Source organism: Electrophorus electricus, chromosome 6 (genome assembly GCF_041902795.1).
Source record: "Electrophorus electricus isolate QZ-2024a chromosome 6, ASM4190279v1, whole genome shotgun sequence".
Taxonomy (NCBI): Eukaryota; Metazoa; Chordata; class Actinopteri; order Gymnotiformes; family Gymnotidae; genus Electrophorus; species Electrophorus electricus.
The window spans coordinates 35,362,352-35,385,890 of NC_137502.1; the positions used below are offsets into that span (position 1 = coordinate 35,362,352).

The 23,539-nt window shown below is 41.9% G+C and overlaps 4 protein-coding genes across 4 annotated transcripts; 2 read left to right on the top strand and 2 right to left on the bottom strand.

Moving 5' to 3' along the window:
- Positions 1-3,474: 3,474 nt before the first annotated feature.
- LOC113583722 (thiosulfate sulfurtransferase-like) lies at positions 3,475-5,806 on the bottom strand. Its single transcript, XM_027020193.3, has 2 exons — positions 5,189-5,806; positions 3,475-4,596 (listed from the first exon to the last, which is right to left on the bottom strand). The coding sequence occupies exons 1-2, from the start codon at positions 5,775-5,777 to the stop codon at positions 4,298-4,300; spliced, it is 888 nt and encodes a 295-aa protein (XP_026875994.2). The 5' UTR covers positions 5,778-5,806; the 3' UTR covers positions 3,475-4,297.
- Positions 5,807-6,942: 1,136 nt separating this feature from the next.
- LOC145658432 (uncharacterized) lies at positions 6,943-13,052 on the bottom strand. The gene is made up of 3 exons (XM_081715233.1): positions 12,614-13,052; positions 11,991-12,383; positions 6,943-11,703 (listed from the first exon to the last, which is right to left on the bottom strand). Exons 1-3 carry the CDS (start codon positions 13,016-13,018, stop codon positions 7,813-7,815), a joined length of 4,689 nt encoding a protein of 1,562 aa, XP_081571359.1. The 5' UTR covers positions 13,019-13,052; the 3' UTR covers positions 6,943-7,812.
- Positions 13,053-15,551: 2,499 nt separating this feature from the next.
- Positions 15,552-16,981, top strand: LOC145658646 (mitochondrial ribosome and complex I assembly factor AltMIEF1-like). Its single transcript, XM_081716681.1, has 2 exons — positions 15,552-15,678; positions 16,738-16,981. Exon 2 carries the CDS (start codon positions 16,769-16,771, stop codon positions 16,979-16,981), a length of 213 nt encoding a protein of 70 aa, XP_081572807.1. The 5' UTR covers positions 15,552-15,678; positions 16,738-16,768.
- A 398-nt stretch (positions 16,982-17,379) lies between these two features.
- On the top strand, positions 17,380-23,083 carry mief1 (mitochondrial elongation factor 1). Its single transcript, XM_027020204.3, has 4 exons — positions 17,380-17,526; positions 17,839-18,019; positions 18,975-19,225; positions 19,757-23,083. Exons 1-4 carry the CDS (start codon positions 17,380-17,382, stop codon positions 20,573-20,575), a joined length of 1,398 nt encoding a protein of 465 aa, XP_026876005.2. The 3' UTR covers positions 20,576-23,083.
- Positions 23,084-23,539: the final 456 nt, after the last annotated feature.

Sequence of the window (23,539 nt, forward strand, 5' to 3'; positions counted from 1 at the left end):
CCAAGAACCACTGAGAGCTGGATGTAATGCACACACAGAGACAAAATCTACTAGAGATGTCGCCATTAGTGGGCTCATTGGATCAAGGTGCATGGCCTCCATTATTATTAAGGGAACTCCGTGTGAATGCCTCCTTGATTCAGGCTCCCAGGTGACCACAATTTGCCAGTCTTTTCATGGCACTCACCTAAAATCACCGCCATTCCTACTGTTGAATAATCTACCCCAGATACAAGGTGCAGAAGGTCAGGTCGTGCCATACCTTGGTTACGTTGAACTTTCTATCTACTTCCATGAGTCTGTTACTGGCAGAGCTGAAGAAATAGCCACTCTAGCTCTAATTGTGCCAAATTGTAAGGCAAACTTGGAAACCCCAGCACTCATAGGAACAACTTGATGTTCTCTAAAGAGCCTGTGTAAGTAGTCAAAATATAAAGCATCAATTTGTGTCCGAAATTGAAGTTAAAATTGACCCTGGCAAGATCACTAAGACCAAACAATCTTAAAGAGCTGAAGTATTTCCTAGGATTCACGGGGTATTATAGGAGGATTGTGAAGGACTGTTTGAAGATCTCCAAACCTTCCCCCAATGAATTCCCCAAACCCAAAAACCCTAAAGTACAGGTTTTTTTTCATTTGAAAGCAACCTTTTAAATGAGAGGTGGACTGTTGAATGTGAGAGTGCATTTCAAACTATGATTGAAAAGCTGACTTCTTGTCGTGAATGACCACCCTCCTGGCATCCCTGTTTCCATGGTTTCCCTGTCGTGACTGTTTTCCTTTATTTCCTTGTGCCAGTCCTTGGTTTTGTTTTTTCTGCCCGTCGTCTGTTCCTTCATTCCAGTCATTTTGGTTCTCCCTGTTCCTATGTTCACCTGAGTCTATTTAGTGCCTAATTGTGCTGGTTATTTAAGCCCTGTGTTTGGTTTCCTATGTTGTCGGTTTTTGTGGTATGTTTAGTTTGTTTGGTTGTGTTCAGTAGCTCTTGCTATCTCTGTCATCACCCTTACTCTTTCTTTTGCCTAGTTCATTTATTTCTTTTCCTCAGTGTTTTCCCCATATCGCTGTTTATTAGCCTTCCGTGTTTTTGCTACCCTCACTCATTAAACCGCCTTCTGCATTTGTGTTCTGCCTCTTGCCTGGTTCCTACTAGAAACGTTATACTTCTGCTTGTTTTAGGCTTTGCCAATTCAGAGCAGACAAACATCCTCCATACAGATACCAGTTTGAGGTAATAAAATGATATCGTAAGCAGAAAGGTTTGGATGGTCCAGCATAAACTGGTTTCATACAGGAAGCTGTGGGCTTCATCATAAATCCTCAGGAGGCCTCTTTGACAGGTCTCGAGGGGCCTCAGTCGAGGGGAGAGCCTGGGTTCAAGGACAAGATATCCCACCCTAGCAACAGAAGAAATAATATGAACATCCCCGGAAGAAGTAATTCAGGTTGAACATAATGGTACCAAGAACCGGTTGGTGTAATATTGAATATCAATTTGCATACATTGAATAATATTTGGTTTGGACACAAAAGTGGAACCTGGAGAAGTATTATGAAAAAATAAAAGTGGTTATGTAAGGGTCCTTGAAGAAAATGTATAAAGGTGTGCCCATCTGAGACTGTTAGACATTCTCTGGACAATGCCACATTTGTAACATTGAGCTTAGAATAAAGACAGGACCAGCAATTCTCTTCAATTAATAAAAGAGTCTGCATCTTTATTTCTATTTAGTGTGTATTGAGTAAACAGTTGTGAACTTAGGAAGACTTAGGAACAACATCATTCTTGAGTATCACCTATGCAAGATGATCAACTGGATAGTCTGGTTCAACAGTCAGTCAGTGATGCAACCAGTGTCAGACCCCCATCAATGCAGTTAGTCAAGACATACAAGACAAGGCAGAACCTATGGATATTGATGAGCTTAGCCACAAAGTGGAAAATGAACGTGAACCTATAGCCTATCAGTTATTAGGAGAAGGTTTGGAACCTTGGAGGTCCACACGATTGAGAATGGCACCAGACAGACAGGCTTACCAATCCTTAGGAAATCCTTTGATCCTGGTTATGCAGTCTACACGTGGTGGCCTTGGCAAGGCATTCTTCCACGCGCTTGACTATGAGCTGCGGCCAAATATGTCCTCTGAGACAATTTAAAATGAGATTCTTACATGTGAGGATGCGTGCTGACTTAGGAGGGGAGGATGTAACCCACCCAAATTTCTCACGTGAGGGAAGGGTTAAATTTAGTGATTCATGCCCCCACTGTTCAGTGAGCGAATGTTTTCCACCACGTTGTCATTTTTTCTAGTTTTCTTTTCAGAGTGTACTAAAGAGTTGTTTTATAGCATAAAAGGGTCAGAAGAGTGCTTAGAGCTCTTATCCCAAAGTTATCATGTTATCACCTTGTTTAAGTGGTATAAAGCCACTGCCGTGTTTAGCCTCGGTAAGTTTCCTTGTTGGAATTCTACAAATTTGACTAGCCTGTGACGCAGTTGATTTATTTGGATGTGGTTACGATAGAGAAATACAGATAATAAGCCAATTACCTATAGTATATTGGGGTATTTTTGTCGGTAATAAATAAACACACACACACCGACTGCTTTTGAGTTTATTACTTTTATTCTTGTGCTAAGCAAGTGTGAAAAGATCTACGTATAATGGCTGTGTATGTAAATTTACCGAAGTGAGTTTGTTCTGCACTATGCAGACTATGTGTTTTTGGACAGATTTCGTTTGGGAGATTCGAATTCGGATTCGGGCCCAGTGTGAGAGAGCGATATGGCGTGCCAGTGAAGCCGTGAACTCGTTGGTCCTGCACCGTCGAGCTTCAGGGATTGCGGGAGCCTTAAAGAGACAGGGATTGACGATCGCGCGAGTTTAGTCGCTGGATACTATAGAAAGCCAAAGGGATCAAAATTCCACTCAAACGAAAAGTGGCGTTTTGGATGCTTTTACACCGCAAAAAACGGTGTTATTTTTCACTATGCCGTAAAATAAGACACAAAAAATACTAAAACGCTGCATTTTACTGCGTTTATATATGCTATAAAAGGCACCGATTTAAGTGCTACAAAACGCCGTTTTTTAGTATGATGATGAGCTCCGCCAATTTCTTCACCCAGTCACTCACGAACAAGGTCAGACCAGACCAGTTCACTACAGATCTTAATCAGCTGATGGACTAGTGCTCAAGTTTGTTTATTTTTGGGATTTACATGTATTCTCAAGAATTTATTTATTCATACACTTATTAGCTAGCTAGGTTAGTTAGCTGGCTAGAAGTTTAGTAGACCTAGCAGTAGTGACCATAGTTAGATACATCAGACATCGTACTTTAAATGGGCACTTGGCCATATTTTACAGTGCAAAAGCTTCCAAAACGCCGCTTTTTTTGCACGTATGTAAGGGAGACTAGTTAAAAGGGACTGAACTTAAAAGGTGCACAGAAGAAAGACTATGAGGCTCGCAACTTTTATTTATTTTATTCAGTTTTTTGGCCTGAATTGTACTTCTACAGTTGCTGTTATTGTAATACATTTATGAAATCCAGATTTGCCTCTTCATTGTTTAAACCCTCCTACTGAACTTCAGAAAGGCTCGTTGAGGTTTACTCAACTTGGTTGATTAACTTCCATTAGCACTACAATATGGTTACATGTAGTATACTCAGGTATACTTTAACAAATCAATGCATAAAATATTCAAAAGGACACTCAGTAAAACATTTAAATCTAATCCTACACAATGTATAATTAGATCCATCCCTTGACAAAGGGCCATAAATCCTATAAGCACCAAGCAGGTCTAGCTAGCACTTACATAAACATATACACACACACAGTAAGTGCTAGCTAGACCAGTGTGTGCTAGCCAGACAGAACTGTCATGTAGTAATCTGTCACATTACCTAATTTCAGTGCACAGGCTACATCAGTAATGTTATTTTTCATCCTTTAATAAAGACCCATGTCCTGATTATAGACTACTGAGCCCCAGTGAGACACAACTATTCATTCACTTATACTGGTCCTTCATAGTTTTATTATAAATGGCTAACAAAAACAAAATAGGAATTAATGTTTTATCTATTTTGATTGTTCCTTTTCAGCCTTTATGAATTATGGGCTTAAATTCTAAATCTCTGAAGTAACAAAGTGGAAAGTGATTCCTAGAAAACTAGATATTAGTGTGCAGACAATAAAACAAAAGCACAATCTCAAGGACATCTGTTTTTACTGTTTGCAGAACTTTCAGGGCCAGTTCCTAAACCCTGCAATTAAATGAGCCCTCTCACAGCTGTTTGCCTTTACCCTCAGAGATGACATGTTCAGGTGCAGCTTTAGCAAACCACTCGGTCCATGACCCGTCATAAAGGCACACATCTGCATTCCCACACAGATATGCAGCCAAGGCGATGTGGCAAGCAGTTACACCCGAGCTACAGGAGACCCAGAAGGGCTTCTGAAGGTCGACCCCCGCCTGCTTGAACAGCTCTGTCAGATCCTCGACAGGCCGTTCCAGTCCAGACGAGTCCATAAAGGAGGGAAATGGCATGTTGATGGTGCCGGGCACATGGCCAGGTTCTGTGTCTGAGGAAGAGAATCAGTCTTTTTTTTTTTTTTTTTTCCTTAAAAAAATTAATTTTAAATGTTCTGAGAATAATTTATGAATAAAAGCAACAGATGTGCAAACAAATGACCAGTAAGTAAGATTCATTACGAACGCTCTTACAGTGAGCAAGTCTGTGTTGGTCAAAATTGTGAAACTGCATGATAGGTTGCACTGTGGACACAAGTGCAGAGTCCCACAAGAAGGGTCCTGCAGTTCCAGTACACTGCACAATTTTGAGTTTTCCTTGTGCCCAACACCCTTGACTCAATCTATAAGACCATCAGCCTTAAATCACCTTTGTGGGGTCAAATAAATTGAATTAAGACAGTCCATGCACAAAAACGTCAACGTGTGTAATCCAAGGGTACTTCACGACAATGATCCCACATGGAAACACAAATGAAAGTTCACACATCTAAGTTTCATGAATCAGCTTCACTGAATGCAAAATGTAACCTGGCTATATATTTTTTTCTTAAATGAAAGATCCTAATCAATTTTAAGAAACGTAAAAACTACATAATTCAGGTTATTAGACATGTAACTATCCATTTTCGTAAATAATGTTACCTTCCCGTGGTTCGGGTTCAATACCACGAAATTGTCCCTCAACTCTGGCGTCGACGAGCTGAAACTTTTTGCTTGTTATGTTTTCCAGAACGTCTTCATAGGTTTTCACACAAGAGGCGTTTATGGAAGTTTTGAAGCTGGTACACTCTGGTTTGAAATACTGATCTGTGACTGGATGACTTTCCCGTAGCCAATTTTTAAGTCCACCGTTTAGTACTGACACTGAATTATGGCCAAAAAACCTAAACATCCACCACACCCGAGGCGCGGAGAATGAGCCAAAGTCGGTGCCATCGTAAACAACGACGTGAGTGTTATTCGCAATTCCTAAATTTCCGACATAGTCCGCAAACTCGCTCTCTGTTGGCAGCATGTGTTCATACGGCGAGGTTGTGTCGCAACATTTATCGATGTCGAAAAATGAGGCTCCAGGAATATGGCATCGTTTAAACTCTTCCGTTGCATTGCGCTGTAGTTTAGGCAGGTACCAAGACGCGTCCAGAATCCGTAAACTCGGCCCTACTCTGTTATTATTTATTGCATCGGCTAACCACTTCGCGTTCACAAGAGCCCCAACTTGACCTGCCATAACGGTTGGTTTATCGGAGTAATGAGTTTAGCTGTCAGTAGGCGGCCTGCGCCCCCAATGGTTGGACTACAGTAGTGCTATGCATTTTCTTACCAAGACCTATGGTAAGGTGTACGCCTGGTCCTTACGTTCCCTATTGAACTGATTTGTCAGTTATATGCTAAATGCTGATAGTGTATAAAGATCAATAGACATAGGACGGAACACTGTGCAGATTTGGGTCTCATGAATACCAGTGAAAAGGAAAAACCTTTCTCACCAAGATCTGTTAGCTTGTGAATGATTTTGTCACAAGATTGAAGATGCCTATCGAGTGTTTTTTCCTCGTTATTAGAATATGAAACACTTCACCTCAGTTTTATTGTTATAAAAACTGTATATAAATACAGTTATACTTGTATTTCAGTAATTGATAAAGAGTGATCTGACTGGAGCCTATGTTTGTGTTCTGAATACGTTTTTGTTTTTAAACAATGTAAAGGTAAAACAGTGTTTCATCCCCCTTTTTCCCACGCTCACTGTGTCACTACATATTTATGAAAAGTATGATCAAACATGAGCCTAACCCTAACCTCTAACCCTAACCTTAACCCTAACCCTAACCCTAACCCCTAACCCCTAACCTAACCCCTAATCCTAACCTCTAACCCTAACCCTAACCCCTAACCCCTAACCCTAACTCCCACAGTGCCATGTGCCTGTCTACAGATGTATTTAGTTTAATTTAATGTTTGGTGTTTGCTCAGTTAAGTTTTGTGTGTTTGATTTATTTAGATAGTTGTCTCTCTCTCTAGTTCATTAGTGTTAGGTGTGTTTTATTGCCATATGATGTTTTTTCTGTTTAACACTAACCCACTGGAATTGAAGATGGCATTCCCTGGGTCTTCTTTTGTGCTGATGCTACAAGCTAAAGAAACATTAGTGTTCTGTTGTAGGGAACACTTAGATAAATTGCTCCCTTTTACATTGATTGCTTTTAAAGGCCTAATTGCATCCAACCCACTGCCTGGTGCCTGGTGTTTGATGTGAGTTAGATTACAGCTGTATCCCTAATTTATTTTTACCATGTCATAATCTATTTAAATTCTTTGTTGAATTCAAAGAGCTGCAAAAGAAAGAGAGAATGAGACAGAGGGCGCACAGATGGATAACATATAACATGCTATATGGTTAAAATATATAGTGTTTATTGATATTTTCACATAACACAGAATAAAACCACATCAAAGAAAATTGCCAAGAAACATCTTGAGAAATAAGATATGTGAATGCATCTGTAAACCAGCTCCTGTAAACCAGCATCTGTAAACCAGTCTTATTTCAGATTAACTTAAATGAGCAACAAGTCATTGTTCCAAAGACATTATGAAACAGCCATCATACTGATTACACCACTAACCATCACACCTTGGGCTTGAATATTTTGGAAATTTTGTGCTAAATCTATTTTAAACACAACTGCCTCCATGTAGGAATCCTGGTATATGGAGCATAAACTGATAAATTTGAGGACCACAAAGCAATTTGATTCTTCTCATGCAAGTTACACTTTGAAAAAATATAAAAATAGTAATTAATCACTTTCAGAAATATTGTTGGTGGTTAAAAAATACTTATTGCTCCTTTAATTATGAGTTAAGAATACAAGATTCCAGGTATAGGTCTATATTGAATGTTCACACAAAAGCAACATTTAGGAAACAGTGCCAATTATGATTATCAGTTATCATATCAAAAAGAAAACAACTATGCAATGATCTGATAGGTAATTGCTCTTTTACAAATTAGAAAACATATACCAACAATGTTTACATGATTTCCAAGTATTGTATTGAATCATGTTAGTAAATGAAATGTATTGTTCTTTTTGTAAGAAAAAATCGCTTAAATCACTTAATGTTTGAAAGTATAATCCACAAAGCTTTAGATTCTCTGTAATGCTTTTTAGTTATGACTAGATGGAATTAAGTTTTCATGACTCATAACTTCACAGCTAAGTTGGTATCGTTTATTAGTTCATATCTAAGTCTTTGTTTTAAGGCATGTATTTCTTTGCCTTTAATCTGGGGATGATCTGCATGTCCCTAACATCATTGTGCTGTAGAAGCCAACACAGGTATCTTTCTGTGCCCATACCCCACCCACTTGTAAGGAGGGGACTGATTTGCCTCATGTTGATGTACCATCTGTAAGACTCCTCTGGTATAGCATGGTGTTGAAGAGCCTCCTGTACCATCTCGGGGGTGGGGTGTCGCTCCCCCAGGCCCACGGTCTCCCCCAACCCCAAGAGGAGGTCGGCGGCTTTTGCTTTGCTTCTGTCAGAACCTTCAACATAAGCCTGGTAGAATGGTACTCCAAGGTGATCCATTTCCGTCAACCAAACAGCACCACCATACTTTTCAGTCAGGATTCTTTCTCCTTTACGTGTCAGTTTTCTGCCAAACTGTGGCTGCCCCACCTGCACCCACTCCAGGCAGTCAATAGAGGGCATCATTAGGATGGCTTTGTCCAGAGTCACTCTTGGAAGGCCTTTCTCCAACTGTTTCAGTAGATCTTGTGCATGGGAGAGTGTTCCTGCTGCACTCATAATAATCTTGGTGTGTCTCTTTAACATTGCACACGTTAAGTGGGATAAATAGTGTTCTGCTATGTTAATAGCAGCATCTATGTCACCGAGCAGCTCACACTCAACATGGTAGAACTGGTTTAGATGGGTAGTATCAGGATCCTCTCCACGGAAACTGGGAGACATGTAATATGTCCCTGGTAGTCCTTCCTGGAATCGCAAGAAGTATTCCAGCACAAACTGCATAGAGTCAGCCAAGTATATGTCCTGGCCAAACATATTGATGAACACAGGCTCTGAATCTGACCCCAGTCCTATTGGTGAGGAAATTGAGTCAGTTGTGATTGGTGTCAGAGCATATGCATACTTGCATTTGTTGTTAAAGTAGTCAACTGTGCTGTGGAATAAAGTGTTTTGGATCTGAAAGAGATTGCAGTACCACTGGCTTTTGATGGCTAATGTGGAGTGGCTTTGGGGGTGTTCCCAAGAGCGAGGAGGAGTGATCAATATGATCTTGGTGTGGATCTCTTTGAGAGTCTCTTCACTTGCTGGAGGACCATTGGCAGAAGTTACATATCCAGGATAGGTTGGACAGAACTGAAAAGGCACTGCAAGAGGCAATTCGTCAGGCTTTGAAACAAGTGGAATCAACTTAGCATGGGCATAGTTGATTTCAAACCCTTCAAATATGAGAGCCACTCCTCGAGCACCCATTCCTTTTTGCAGAAGTTTAGCCACCTTCCAAGTGGCCAAGATTAGGGCTGTGTAGTCATTCCTGTCTAGACGAAAAATGTCACTTGATAGTGGCTTCCGAGGCACCACAACCGTAAGGCCAGGACTATTTGGGAATGGGGTCAGAAAAGCTACATGTTCATTGTCTTCCCACACACGCCACTGTTTCTCCTCCCCTCTCACGATGCGTGAAAAAAGGTCATCATGACATGGATCTCCATGGAAATCATAACAAGGTGGTGCATTGGGTGTTGAGAGCTGAGCCCTGATTTTTTCCTGTACATGTTCTAAGTAAGTGTCCTCACAACGTGGGCCACTCTTTGAACTGCAGTAACCAGGATCAAATATGTGGAATTCTTCTTCCTTTGCAAGATGTGGCTCCCATTTGGGTTCTAGACCATGAAGAGGCAAAATTTTGACATGAGCAGGCTTGTCTAGCTGGGGCATGAACACAAGGGCACAGCGGTACACACCAAGTTTCTCACAGAGCAAGTTGGCAACTGTTTGTGCACCCAGTAACATTGTTACATAGTCAGGTACAGTTAACTGAAAGATGCTGTTTGGTCCATTTAATGCCTTTCGAGTGATAATCGTGGTTCCTGGGGTCCAGGGTTCAGTATGCAAATGAGCTACCAGTTCATCAGTTTCCCAAATCACATGTGCAAAGCTCATCATGGGTCTGAAGACTTCAGTTCTAACATGACCATTGACCATGGAAGCAACAAACATCACTCCAGCACTTGTTTCAACTACAGCTTCACCCTTATGGTCAATTGCAATGATTCCAGCAAACTTTGCTTCTAGATCATCATAAATCACCTCTTGACAAGCCTGTCTTAAACTGTAGCCTTTGAGGTTGTAGAGACTAGCTACCTTATGAGCAACTGTCTGGCGTAAGAATGCATCACCGTCACCTGAGCATGTCACCGCAAGTTTATCATCAGCATATATTCCTGCCCCCACAATTGCTGTATCACCAACTCTCCCTTTCCACTTGCCTGTTAACCCCCCAGTGGATGTAGCTGCTGCAAGCCTGCCCCAAGGATCCAGAGCAACTGCACCTACAGTCTGGGGATGGCTGTTTTTACTGCCGCTTAGCTTCATAGCCAGCTCCTTGCGTCTGATATCAGTGTGGAAGTACTCTGGCTTCATTGGTTTTTCTTTCTCAGGAAGACCCTCCAGAAACTCCTCGGCTCCGTCTCCTGTGAGTAGTGAGTGTGAACTCTTTTCCATGACACACCGAGCTGCTTTGACAGGGTTCTTCACACTGCGCAAGCAAGCCACCGATCCAGAATTCCTTTCATGTCCATCCACAATGGTAGCTTCCATTTCATGCTGTCCACTTCGGTTGTACACCGAACCCTTACCTGCATTGAATAAGAAGCAGTCTTCTAAAGCAGCTACACTCCTCTGCACTGCATCTAAACTGCTGCCTCCACAGCATAGCACCTGTGCTCCCAGTGTCAGGGCTGTCTGAAGGGCAAATTCAATGATGTCAACCACCTTATGACTCAGCATCATTTCTTCTCCTGCCCCACCATGAATCACTAGGGTGAAATTTGACTTTCCTTCAGGAGCAGAATATAAGGATTGTTTGCACATGACTTTGTTCCATCCTTTCTGATCAACAACACTAGTGAAATCCTCTGTTGTGTTTCCATTTATTTGTTCTTCTCTTTGCAAGAGGCACTCAATAGCACCCATCTGCCCAGCAATTGCATACCTTACTGCAAGAAGCATCACCAGCTTTAGGTTTAGCTCAAGACACTGTGTTAGTTTTACTAATACACAGGCAAAGGTCCCCTTCCCATTCAGTATAAGACGAACTTTGTCTTGCTTGCCCAGATAAGTAACAGCCAGTTGGTCAGTAGCATACACATTGCCCACAGCACACTCTACACCTTCCATCAGATCTGATCCAGTGAGGTAGATGGAGGGGCAGCCGAAAAGATCTAGAAATTTCTTTAGTGGGTTGTCTTGAGACATACTGCTGCGCAAGACAGCTAAATGAGGTCCTACCCCTTGGCCACTTTTTGTGGCTTTGATAAGATTTTTGTGCTCTAAGAATGCCAGGTGGAACTTTTGGAAGATTTGCATGGTGAAATGAAGACTGTTGTCTGGCCTAACACAAGAACCCAATGCTGAAACCAGTTGGCGAGACTGCATTGTGACGGAATAAGTTGGATCACAGCGACCATGTTTGTAATGTCTCATGTGAGTGGGAGTCACCATGATGTGGCTGGCAACTAATTCCCCAAGGGTTTGTGTTAGAGAGAGCTGTAAAGCAAAATTAATCCATGCATCATATAAACCTCTGTGAGCCCTTAGAGTGGTGAAAACATCAGGATAAGATGAAACCTCGAAGGTGATCATAGGGTTGCTCATTTGTGGAAGGATTTCAAGAAGTTGATTCGGCATGCTAATACTCTGTAATGGGAAATTAAGCAGATTTAAGGAAGCGCTATCTGACCTACTTGCTAATGCCTGAGTTCGCATATGCTCTATGTTTTGTGACTCTGAGAGGTTCCATACACTTTCAACTATAAGTCCAGCCACCATGCCATCCACAGCACTGTGTTCAAAGACCATGCCTGCTAGACAGTCTTTGAAAACCACCATGTTCACCACCTGTGGAGAAAAATATGAACAGTTGTTTCATTTTATTATGTGTGTGTATGTGAACTTTATGGATCATTTTCTGGATGTAGTCTATGTTTGAACAACACAGGAGTATTAATTCATAATTATCTTTAACTGAGCAGTTCAGTCCAAGAATAAATCTGCCTTTCCTCCTTGTGCAATTTGGTTTAGCGCTGTATTAGGTACTGTGTTCAGTGATAGGTGAAAGTAATTTATCTTGGACCACATCACATTACTTTTATAGCAAACTATAAAATGCACCAAAGTGGATATACCTTGTCATAGTATCTCCAGCATTGTCCGTTCAGCCCACCCAAGTGGATGGTGTTGAGGGTGTCTGCCAGATCGGCTGGTGCGGGACAGTCTTCCAGTGTCAGTACCAGAATGGCACTCTCCATCAGGTCGAGTGATTTTGCTGCTTCACCACCAGTCTTCAGTATCTCCTCCCTGACCATGTGCCAGATGTGGCGATGAAGGGCAGATAATGCACAGATTGGGTGTGGATCCTGCTCAGCTGGTGCAACTTGCAGGCACATTGCTTGAGCTAACTGGGTGTAGATGTCAAGAAGAGGCAAACAGGAGACAATGCCTCTCAGGCTTTGTAAGATTTGAATGGGGACTATACCTCCTCTGCAAATGACAATGGCATGGAGGCTCTCTGGATACACCTGAGAACAAAAACATGTCCTGGTTAAAAAAATACGGAAACTGAAACTCCTTTGCTGGAAATAGTGAAATATGTTAGCTGTAGAGTAGATTTGTATAGCTACTTCACATTAGTTGTTGGTTATTACTTATTAATTACTACTAGCTAGCCATCATATTAATGTTCTGAGAAGTCACAGAATAAGAAATACTGTAGATGAAATGGTGTAGATGGCAGAACCAAAAGGCTTACCTTTATCTGATCCTGCTCTTTGCCTGGCAGACGACTGGCAGAAAAGACTTCGGACTGCTGTGTGCGTTCTGTTGGTACGTCACCCTCAACAAGCCAAGGCTCACTGTACAGACAGGCTGCAGCCCACAGCAACGCTGCTGCTCGCTCTAGCTGTGTCCACTCCCCCTTGGCCTTGGATGGAGGAAGGACAGAAGGGATGGCCGTGGACGTGGGCAGGGGGTCCCTACAGGAGAGCAGGCGCTGTTTGAACTGCTCAGTCACCCAGTTCTCATGGTGCGAGGCACTGGATGCCAGCTGCTCCTGGGTCTCCTTAAGTGCCTCAGTCTGCTGCGAGAGGGCACTTTTGTAGTGGTCATACTCCTCTGGGCTCAGGATGAGCTGAAGCACCCGGCTTGCTTCCTTCATGGTGACATCCAATACTGGAATGGGGTAAAGAAGTGCCATTCTGAGGAGAAAAGAACCAAAAGGAAAAATATGAGGCCTTTGCCAACAAAGCTTGATTTTTTTTCAGAACAACAAAGAAAAAAGGAACTCTGTCCACAGTTTCATATTGTGTCAATTTCTTTCAGTACAAAAATGCATACTTAAAAACTGAAAAGAGCATTTAAAAGGACCGTCATACCAGATTCCAGAGCAAATAATTATCTTATACACTTATTCATCATGCCTTATGTACTAATACGAGTATTAAGCAATGCGTTAGAAAGCCAACAATTGTGGGCTTTATACTGACTATAACTTTACATTATACTGAACTCATATGGCTTGAATAATCACAGCCAATATGCTTTGTCATCGTAAAATAAGACTCACTGCATCTTCATGGTTAGGTTGTAATTCAATATGTTTATTATTGTCTCCATAGGTTACCATATAGTCCCAACAAAAGGCTGCCTATGGGAATAGGAATTCTCCTTGAATTGGAAAAATGGGATTCCAAAACAATACAATGCCTCCAAGGAAAAACAGCAGGACGATAATCTGTGATCATGACTACACATGTGCTTAAGAGGAGGTTCCAAATTTACAGCACCCCCCCCCCCCCACCCCCAGTTTCTCCAACAATGAGGAAAACATTGAATTTGTGATGCAAGTCATCATGGGAACATGCCTCATGTTGCTTGCGGCAGGGCAAGTGTAATAATAAGGTTCTGTCTGTATGCATATACCCACTGTCCTCATAGTTCTTTTATCCTCTTTTTTTGGTTTCTCGGTACATATGCTCATTCAAAAGGAAGTTGACCTAAGTTTATGATTTTAAATGAGTAATCTTTCTTAGCAATTGTTAGTAAATTTATTCAACGTCAGTGTGGTCTAGACAATATCATAATACATTTCTGGGACAATGCATAGAGAGAAAACACAGTGTTCAACACATACACACACACAAATACATATATATGGCCCACAAAGCATAAACATTTTATGTACCAAACCTAATGATCAATTAGCATAATTCCCCTACTTAATTTACTTTAAATCATAAAAGAGCATGATAAGATCCCTCATACACAGCCTTCTCCAACACACCACATATGTCAAATTCTATTTTATTTTGCTTTTAGACCTTTTAGAATCCTATTAAAAATGAAAAAAATAAATAAATTATATATATATATATATATATATATATATATATATATATATATATATATATATATATATATATATATATATATGTATGTGTAATTTCTTTTTACTCACTATGTGCACACACACACACACACACACACACACACACATATATATATACACTAGCTTACATTATTACAATACCACTACCAACATATAGACAATACCACTACCAACTAACATTCAGCAAGTCTTTTGAAATCTGTTATTCTAATGCCAGCAAATCAGCTTCAAATGTATATACATGCAATGCAGTCAGAATATTGAACTGCATGTTATAAGGAAGGTATTGAAGTATTATTGATGCCATATAAAGACATTAGTTTATGTGAATTTCCACTCACCTCCGTGCTGAAGAGACTCTCAGAAATGTGTGTACGTGTAGTGAAGAAGTTTGCTCCCAGTGAGAAAAGCAGAACTGTAATATAGACCCAGTGACTCCAATTAAGGAATTCCATTTCCCGTCTCCAAACAGAGGCTAACTGTATCACTGGCTAAGTTGTCACACAAGCATTCTCCTTTGCTGAAAAGTCTAAAAGTCTAAAACTCTAAACTCTAAAAGTCTAAAACAATGTAAGGCTCACTCGTAGATAATATGACTGTACATATTATGATTCCCCAAAGTTCACTGATACAGTTATCGATCCCTAATGGAATGTTTAATGGAATGCTTACGTTTTATAATTTAGGAACACTTCTGATGCCATCCTGAAGTATATTCGGGGATAATTATTTCATAATGATTTGTGGTGCATTCTGTAATCAGGTAAAGTGTCATTATTCAAGTCATACATATCAGCTATGAGAGGTCAGACATTGCCGTCATGAGAGGTCAGAAGCTGCAGTCATATGACTGACTTTAAGGCTGTTGGGCAGTTGTCTCTTTAGGTACATGTGATCACATTCCATAGAGCTTGGCTGGTGGCCTGGTGAATCCCTGTCTGATGCAATCAGGTATATGTTTTACGTTGAGAAAGTAGAGCCTCCTCTGGATTGTGTTGCAGACATGTGCTTTGGTAATTAGATCACGTAGACAAGTAAAATATATTTTTTAACAACTGCGTGGAACAAAAACAACTTTTTGAAGCTGAACTTTATATCTCTAAAGGCAATTACATTCTTTCTAAAATAGTACAGGTTTTAAAATTAAGATTGCAGCTGTTTCACAGTTTGCATTGACTATATAGACAGCTCTTAAAGGATGACTTTATCTCTTTTTTTTTAGAAAATATATTACATTTTGAATAAAGTTATATTCCGTTAATTTAGACTTTACACAGATTTTACAAGTTTTTTATTAACACACGGAAGATATTATCTTTGTTCAAAACTTGAGATGGGATTCCTCTTCCGGTGTGTTCTTTAACGCCAGTGGAGCTAAGGTTAACTTGCAGCTACGCTGTAAAGGACATACTCCTCAGATATACTCAAACGTGAGTTTCAGTAAACGTTACTAAAAGGGTTAGGCTGTTGTGTTGGATTTACTTATTTACTTTTTATTATATTTTCATATTGTTATTTATAGTTTATTATATTTTATTATATTCCTATTTGTAGGCTGCCGCCAGCTCCCTGGTTCTTGAAGCTTTCAATTAGCTAACGTAGCTAACGTTGCTTAGCGACTAGGGGACTTGGCCAACTAGCTAGCTAGCATGCTTGCTTTATTAATTAGCATGTAAGTGTAATAATGGCTAGGTTAGTTAGTGTGTGCATTTTGGGGAAGGTGATGTGTTGTTCTGATGTGCATTTGTCTGTCCACCAGTGAGTGTTAAGGCAATGTCGTGTCACAGTGCTGTTACGGTAGTGATGTGGCTAAAGTTAATGAGCTAACCTAGCTTACCTACCGCTAGCTGGATGGCGAATGTAGACTTGGCTCCGTAACGCGAAGCCATTAGCCCAACTTTCGGTCGTGGGCAAAACTAATGTGTAATATGGTTTTCTGGGCAGAATAAGCTGGGCTCGTGTTGTAAACACCGGTCGCTTTGACGTAGCTTGGTCATCGTTACATCATCGTAGTAGCTGGTGGTGTGAGGACACCGGGCTTGGGCCGTGTCGGTAGCAGTGGTGGGTTTTCAGCTGGAAGGGTCGTAACATCCTTTAGCCACTCACCCATAACGTGTGCAGGGTGTGTAAGTGTTGAAAACATAACGTTTTTAAAGTTTTGAGAGCAAAAGCTTCTAGGACGTAAATGCTTTCCTTTTAATGATTACAACCAGTTTCATGTCTTTTGGTGCATGTTAAAATTTAAGCTGATGGCATTTTGTAAGGTCTATCTAATGACAGAGCACACTGGGTTAGCAGATAGAGCCAGAGCTACAAAGGCTAGTAATACCTGTTTGTGTTTGTAAGACATGTATTACAGGTAATGTAATGTATCTAGAATTCATTCACAGTTGGTACATGCTCCATCTTTGCTCTGTGTGTGTGCGTGTGCGTGCACGCGCGCGCTTACATGCTCATACATGTCCACGCGCGTGTGTGTGCTTGCCTAGGTGCATATCGGCCCAGCGTGAGCTCTCCCTGATGGGCGGCTGGTCTCGCAGTGCCGTGCTGGAGCTGTACAGAGCGCTGCTCCGTGCAGGGCGCCATCTGCAGTACACCGACCGCAACTACTACCAGCGCACCGTGACCCGGGAGTTCAGACGGTGTCAGGCACTCAGCGCTCCGGGGCAGAAGGAGGACGCGCTGAAGAGGGGCCAGTTCTTCCTCAACAGCCGTCTGGGTGGGCTAGTCTAGCCCTCACCAGCAGGGCACGGCAGGAGTGCCCAGCACCACCTCCTCCACCAGGGCAGGGCAGTGGGGTGGAGTTCCACTACCACCAGGGGTCTGAACAGTTGCAGGTATGAATGTAAGGTTGCTCTATATCTCTCCCTATAAGGAAAGTTGCGAGATGGAGGTGTGTACTTTAGCAGGTTCCAACACCCAAGGGGTTGCGGTGTTGTGCAGGGTGTGAAGGACATTTAAATGTGTTGTGGAAAGTGCTTGTTCAGATTCCTGGTTTCTGTCTCTGTCTTTCTGACCTTGACAACACCTTAACAAAACATCTGACTGATGTTTCAATAAGCCGTATAATTATGACCCCATGTTCAGTTTCAGCCCCCAGTCTCCCAAACCTTCACTAAGGCGCGGAGAGGATGGCGGGAGTGAGCGGCGATCGGAAAGGGAAGAAGGATGACAACGGCATTGGCTCGGCCATCGACTTCATGCTGTCCAATGCCAAGCTGGTGTTGGGGGTCGGGGGTGCTGCCATGTTGGGCATCGCCACGCTGGCAGTGAAGAGAGTGAGCACACACACACAGAGTCACGTTCTTTATCTGTCGCGCTGCTTTACATCATTGATCTGTGATTTTCCATGACACTTCAGGTAGTGTTAATCTGATGGATCTAATGGAATTTACTGATCATAGTAATTAATAGTCAGCACTAATGCAATACTAAAGTATTGCTTATGCTGTTCACATGTGGGTTTTTGTGTGTGCGTGTGCGTGCCTGTTGATTATTGATCTTTAAGATGGTGCATTGCTTGTAATTGGTCTCTGTGCTAGTTGCATTCATCTCTGTGTTGTGCCTCCTGTTGTCATTTTGTCTCTCAGATATATGACCGAGCTCTCAGTGCTCCTTCCAGCCCAACCAAAGCCACCCAATCAGGCAAGAGGAGTTGGGAGGAGCCCAGCTGGCTAGGGTCGTCGCCACGGACGCTGAACCGAGACATGAAGCAGAATCTTAGCCGCTCTCTCCAAACCCTGCCCACTTCCTCCAACTTTTCACAGCCAGGTATTTGCACACTCAGCCTAGACCCTGACACCATGAACCTGGGCCCTGGTTACGAGGCTGGAGTAGCAGTCTGTCTAAGGAAGTGTGACATGAATTCTAGAACAAATCCGAATGCTGTGGTGAGAGAGCTAACTTTGGGTTTGACTTAAATCTGAGGAATGTTGAAATCAGCTAAAAATAGAGGCCTGCTTTAAATCTTTCCAAACATGGCTTGCCAACTCCAATTTTCCCCTCAGGTTCTACCTGCAAAGATGTAGATTGTTTTCAAGTGTCTTTGCATGCTGTGTTGTGAAATCAAATGTGTGATATAAATATCTAAGAAGTGGTAGATTACTGCATGTGGATTTGTTTTACATAATCCATACTGCAGTTAGTTGTGCTCAACCCTTATTACTTACTGGTACATTTAAAATGTCTCTTGTTTTTATGTTTGGATCACTTTTTGGTCTATGCTTGGTTATTTAAATTGGCTTTGCTGTTTGTTTGTGTCCTGGTGTCTTGTAGGTCATTGGGGGAGGTGCGTGTATATCAGATTGGTGGTTTTAAGTTGGTAGTGGCTTTTGCAGTGGGTTGCAATGTTAACCTTTTAGCTTGTTTAATATTTTACCATCTGGTTGCCCAGATGATGTTTTACAGATTGACCAATGTCTCATTGGCTTTTTTGTGAAGTTTCCACATTCTTGTACCATTGTGTTTTTTTCTTTTGTGCTTAGTCATTTAAATCTCTCTAGCTAATGAATTAAGGTATCACAGTGGAATTGGCCTGTCAACACTAATCAATGCCAATTCCATTATTTGCTTTTCCAGACCCATTTCTTTCGACTCATGTTTGCATTTTTCCTGCTCTGATCTGCTTGACTTGTCTCGTGTGTGCAGGCATGCGTGAGTTTGTATCATTCTCTGAAGTGTGTGTGTGTGTGTGTGTGTGTGCGCGTGTGCGTGGACACGTCCTCAGACGGCCTGCGGCGGGCTCTGGGTGGTGCTGCTAAGGCTGACCTGCAGAGGGCACGCTTGCGCTTGTCCCTGCAGGAGCACCTGTGGATGTTCTTCCAGGAGCGGGTGGTCATCCCCGCGGAGGAACAAGCCTTGGCCCGCCGCGCTGCCCTGGACATCTGCGCCGAGCTCCGCGTCTTCCTCCACGCCAAGCTGCCCGACATGCCCCTGCGAGAGATGTACCTCAGTGGGAGCCTCTACGACGACCTGCAGGTGAGGAGAGGGCCAGGAGTAGGAGGAGCAATAACGATGAGAGTAGTACTGGTGGTAAAATGTTTCGTTATATGCACCCTTTTAATTTACCAAGTAAATATAAAGGTCCTATACTTTAAAATACGATCTGTCTATAATAAAATCAATAAAAAGGCAGATCGTATTTTAAAGTATAGGACCTTTATATTTACTTGGTAAATTAAGGGTACCATTATAAAGTCTAAATACATGTTCTCAAATACAACGCATCTATTCTGGCATAGCTCAGGCGTAGCTCAGTGGTTAAGGTACTTGAATTGTAATCAGAAGGTTGCTGGTTTGGGCCCCTGAGCAAGGCTCTTAACCCTCAATTGCTCAAGTTGTACTCAATCATAATTGTAAGTTATTGTAATTGTAAGCATCAACTAAATGCCATAAATGTAAATGTATTCTCATATGTCAGGCAAACAACCTCACCAAACCACTGTGGCACATTAATCCTTCCCCACTGTTTCCTTCGATTTGCTTCTTTGCGCCCCCTTTCTTGTGTAGGTGGTAACAGCAGATCATGCTCAGCTCATGGTTCCTTTGATCCTGGAGAAGAATCTCTGGTCGTCCATTCCGGGCGAGGACACCATCATGAATGTCCCTGGTTTCTGGCTCGTCCGTCGAGAGAACTTGGAATACTTTCCGCGTGGCAGCAGCTACTGGGACCGCTGCATGGTAGGCGGCTACCTTTCCCCCAAAAGTGTTCTGGAAGTCTTTGAGAAGCTCGTCGCTGGCTCCATCAACTGGCCGGCGATCGGCAGCGTTCTGGATTATGTCATCCGGCCTGTGGTGCCCTCAGAGACGCTGACGTTGGAGGTGCAGTATGAGACAGACCGGCACCTGTACGTGGACTTCCTCCCGCTGCTCGTCATGGAGGACGGCATTTCACTGATCGCCAAGACGCACCGGCTGGCCGCCGAGCGCCACCAGAACCTCTGGCGGCAGAGCTTCCGCGTGGCGGAGACGGCCAGGTTGCGTGCGCTCGACCAGGAGGACGGCGGTTGCCGCGGCGTCTGCCTGAAGGTGGCCAAGGCCGTGTGCAAGCTGAACCCGCCCCTGGCATGCCTCAACGCCAGTCAGCTCACAAACGCCATCCTGCTGCTCAGCGAGAGTAAGGGCAGCTGGACTAACGAGGCACTGGCTGATCGTTTCACACAGCTGCTCCGTTCACTGGTGGGACACCTAGAGGCTGGGAGGCTACCCTGCGCCCTCAATCCTAAGGTGAACCTGTTCTGTGAACTGACCCCACAGGAAATAGACGAACTCGGATACACACTCTACTGTGCCCTTTCAGACCCAGAGAGCCTGCTGCGGACTGCCTAACACGCACGCACGCACACACACATTACTTAAGCCCTTCAGTGTTGACGCAAGATGAATTTGCTGTATCATTAAATATTTAGTCCATGCATTTAAAGATTTTTCTTTGATGTTGATTTTTCTACATAAACGTGTCCATTCATAAAACAGTGAAAGGTAGAGAAACACTTTACCTCTGTGCCCGTCAGTGTGTGTCATGCCTGCTGCATCCTAATGGGTCATTGTAGGCACCCAGTTCAAGTCCTTCTCTTCCTGTTTTAAATCCCGCTTCTCTGCCAGCCTCACCTCCTACTGCCTTTAGATCCCACCCGAGTGTCTAACGTCCAAGATCTGCGTCAAGGGCCATTTTAAAGCGCTGCTGTTTCAGAGTTTGCAGGGTCTTTGTCTCTGACCTTTTGTATTTAGGTTTTTTTCTGAAATTGTTGTAGGCTGCCTAGCCCCCTCAGGGGAAGTCTGAATCTCTGTTTATTTAGTGTGTTTTATTTTCTGCACTGAACAAATGTAGCAGAGAAACAGCTGAAACAGATTTCAGGTTGTTAACGAGGAGACTATAGAATGGCATCCGTTTTGGCGGGAACGGAATGGCACTGATTTGTAGAATGCAAGAACCTGGTGTCCAGAGTGATGGAGTGCAGCTGTCTTCATTATGCAGCTGCCACTTTAGATATTCTTCCTTCCATGCAAGAGTGAATTTTAGGCTACAAACCGTTGGTGAGACATGTAGAATGATATTGAAGGAGTAACAACATTTAGGTTCAAAGTTTGTTTAGTGAGTACCAAAATATATTTAATGTTGAATAAAACAATTAAGTTGCATTCTTAGGTAAACATCCTTTTGTCACTATGTGTAATTCATCTGATGGAGTGTGTAATCTCATAGCCTTTGATTTTCACTGCTACTTTCTGACTATGCTTTGTGTGTGTTGTGGGGGTTTAGATGAAATTTGAAATTCCTAAATTGAATGAGCCTTCGGAGATTTTTTTGAATGTAGAAAAAATAAAAAGTCAAATCTAAATGCCCTTAAGCCTTCGTGGATAGAAAGAGCTGTTTAAGTACTGGCACTGCAGCTGATGGAGGCAAGCAAGTAAACCAAATATTTATCCTAGATTTTATTGTAACAAAAGAATAACCAGAATTATATTTAAACATATATATATTTCTCTAGAGACTTTTGCCTGTGAAACATTGAGTGGTATTTAAAAAATACATTTAATTAAACAAATTAATGTTTAAGGGGCAAAAGGCAAGTTTGTTTATCTGTTAGGAATAAGTCAAGTTTAAATACAGTCATCATTTTGCTGTTCAACCTTCAAGGCTTTCAGATACTCTAGAACATTCCTTCCCAAACCATTCTGCAGTATAGTGTTCATGTGCCAATACCAGTGCAACTGAATACTACATGCTATAAAACCATTAGAATTTTGCTGAAAAAGTACTCGAGACACCCACTAACCACGTTTCACCATAACGACAGTGCTGAAGGATAATTCTGATTGGTTGCAGTGATCTGAGAAACTTTCAGCTCATAGGTGGAGTGGTACAGTGTATCGCTGTATTACACAGTATTGACGGTTGGCACAGTTTAGAGGAAGCCCTTGTGGTCTTACAGAGGTTTCCAAGCCAGGCCAAGACATGAGAGGAGGAGGAGCGGTGATCATATGATTCAAGTGTGGATTTTAGTGTTTTGATTTTTTTCTTTAGGCTATATATATATATATATATATATATATATATATATATATATATATATATATATATATATATATATATATATATATATAAATAAAATATATAATTTTTTTTTCCTGTCCTTTTCTGATGCAGAGAATGTCAAATGACCAAATGTCAGTCAGGAATTTACTGTTAATTTCTGCATTTTGTTTGGCCTCTTTGTTCCCTGTCTCTGCTGACTGTACGTAGGCTGTGTTCAAGGTTGACAGGACTTCATGTGGTGCAGATATTTCAGCACCATTTCATGCATGAGATTAGACACTTATTAATAACGGAGAATGTGGTCTGTGTTACTCACAGGGTATTGAAACGGCAATGTTACACACACCCGTACAAAAACGTCTAAAAGCCTTTATAGTATTTTTGTGTACAGTACATTATACCTGGGTACAGTTATATCGGACATCCTGTGATAAATGTCTTTTGCTGGAAACTTAGTTCTAACCTCTGCTATTGTGGCTTTGTACTGGAGGGCATTTTTTCTTTATCTTGTAAAACCTGACTACCACTGTCCACTTGTGTCATGCTGCAGACACACAACTGTTTCACTAAAAAAGAACCGAAGTACATAAGCAACATGATCTTGAAGCCAAAAGTAGACTTCTACCTCTGCCCTGTCGAGTTCGGCTGTGTACTGTGCATGTGGTATCTATAAATGCATTTTATAGAGGTTTTGTTTTTTAATTTCTTGAATGGAATATAACATGAAGTACTTTTGTACATGTATTGTTGTGTGCCACTGTGCAATAGAGCAGGAAGAAATAAACAGGAATGTGTTATTTTTGTGGATTTTGTGGTTTTGGGGTTTAAATATTTGACGGGGGATGTCCATTTGTGCTGATGCCAAGTCACGCACTAATCTTTCACAAAGAATCCATTTCTAGAGATTTTACACAACTACTTTGAAGTTTGTTGCTGTAGATGACCAGTGTACCAGACCTACTTAAAGCCTGAACCTAGACCTACCTGGGCTGATTAGTTGTTGACACTGTAGTGGCTTAATCGATATCAGTTAAACGAGCACTATTTGCCCTTTTTGACTAAAATAACTGGTTCTTGAACTGGTTCTGTTCAGGTTTCAGAGAACTGGTCCGTGTTTGCACCAGTTTTTACTGGAACCAAGGATACATCATCAGCAGAGGACACTGCACAACACACATTGTCGGATGTAATCATGGTTTGTGCTGAAAAGCCTGATGTACACATTTTGGGTTGCAGAACCTGTTTGTTTTTAG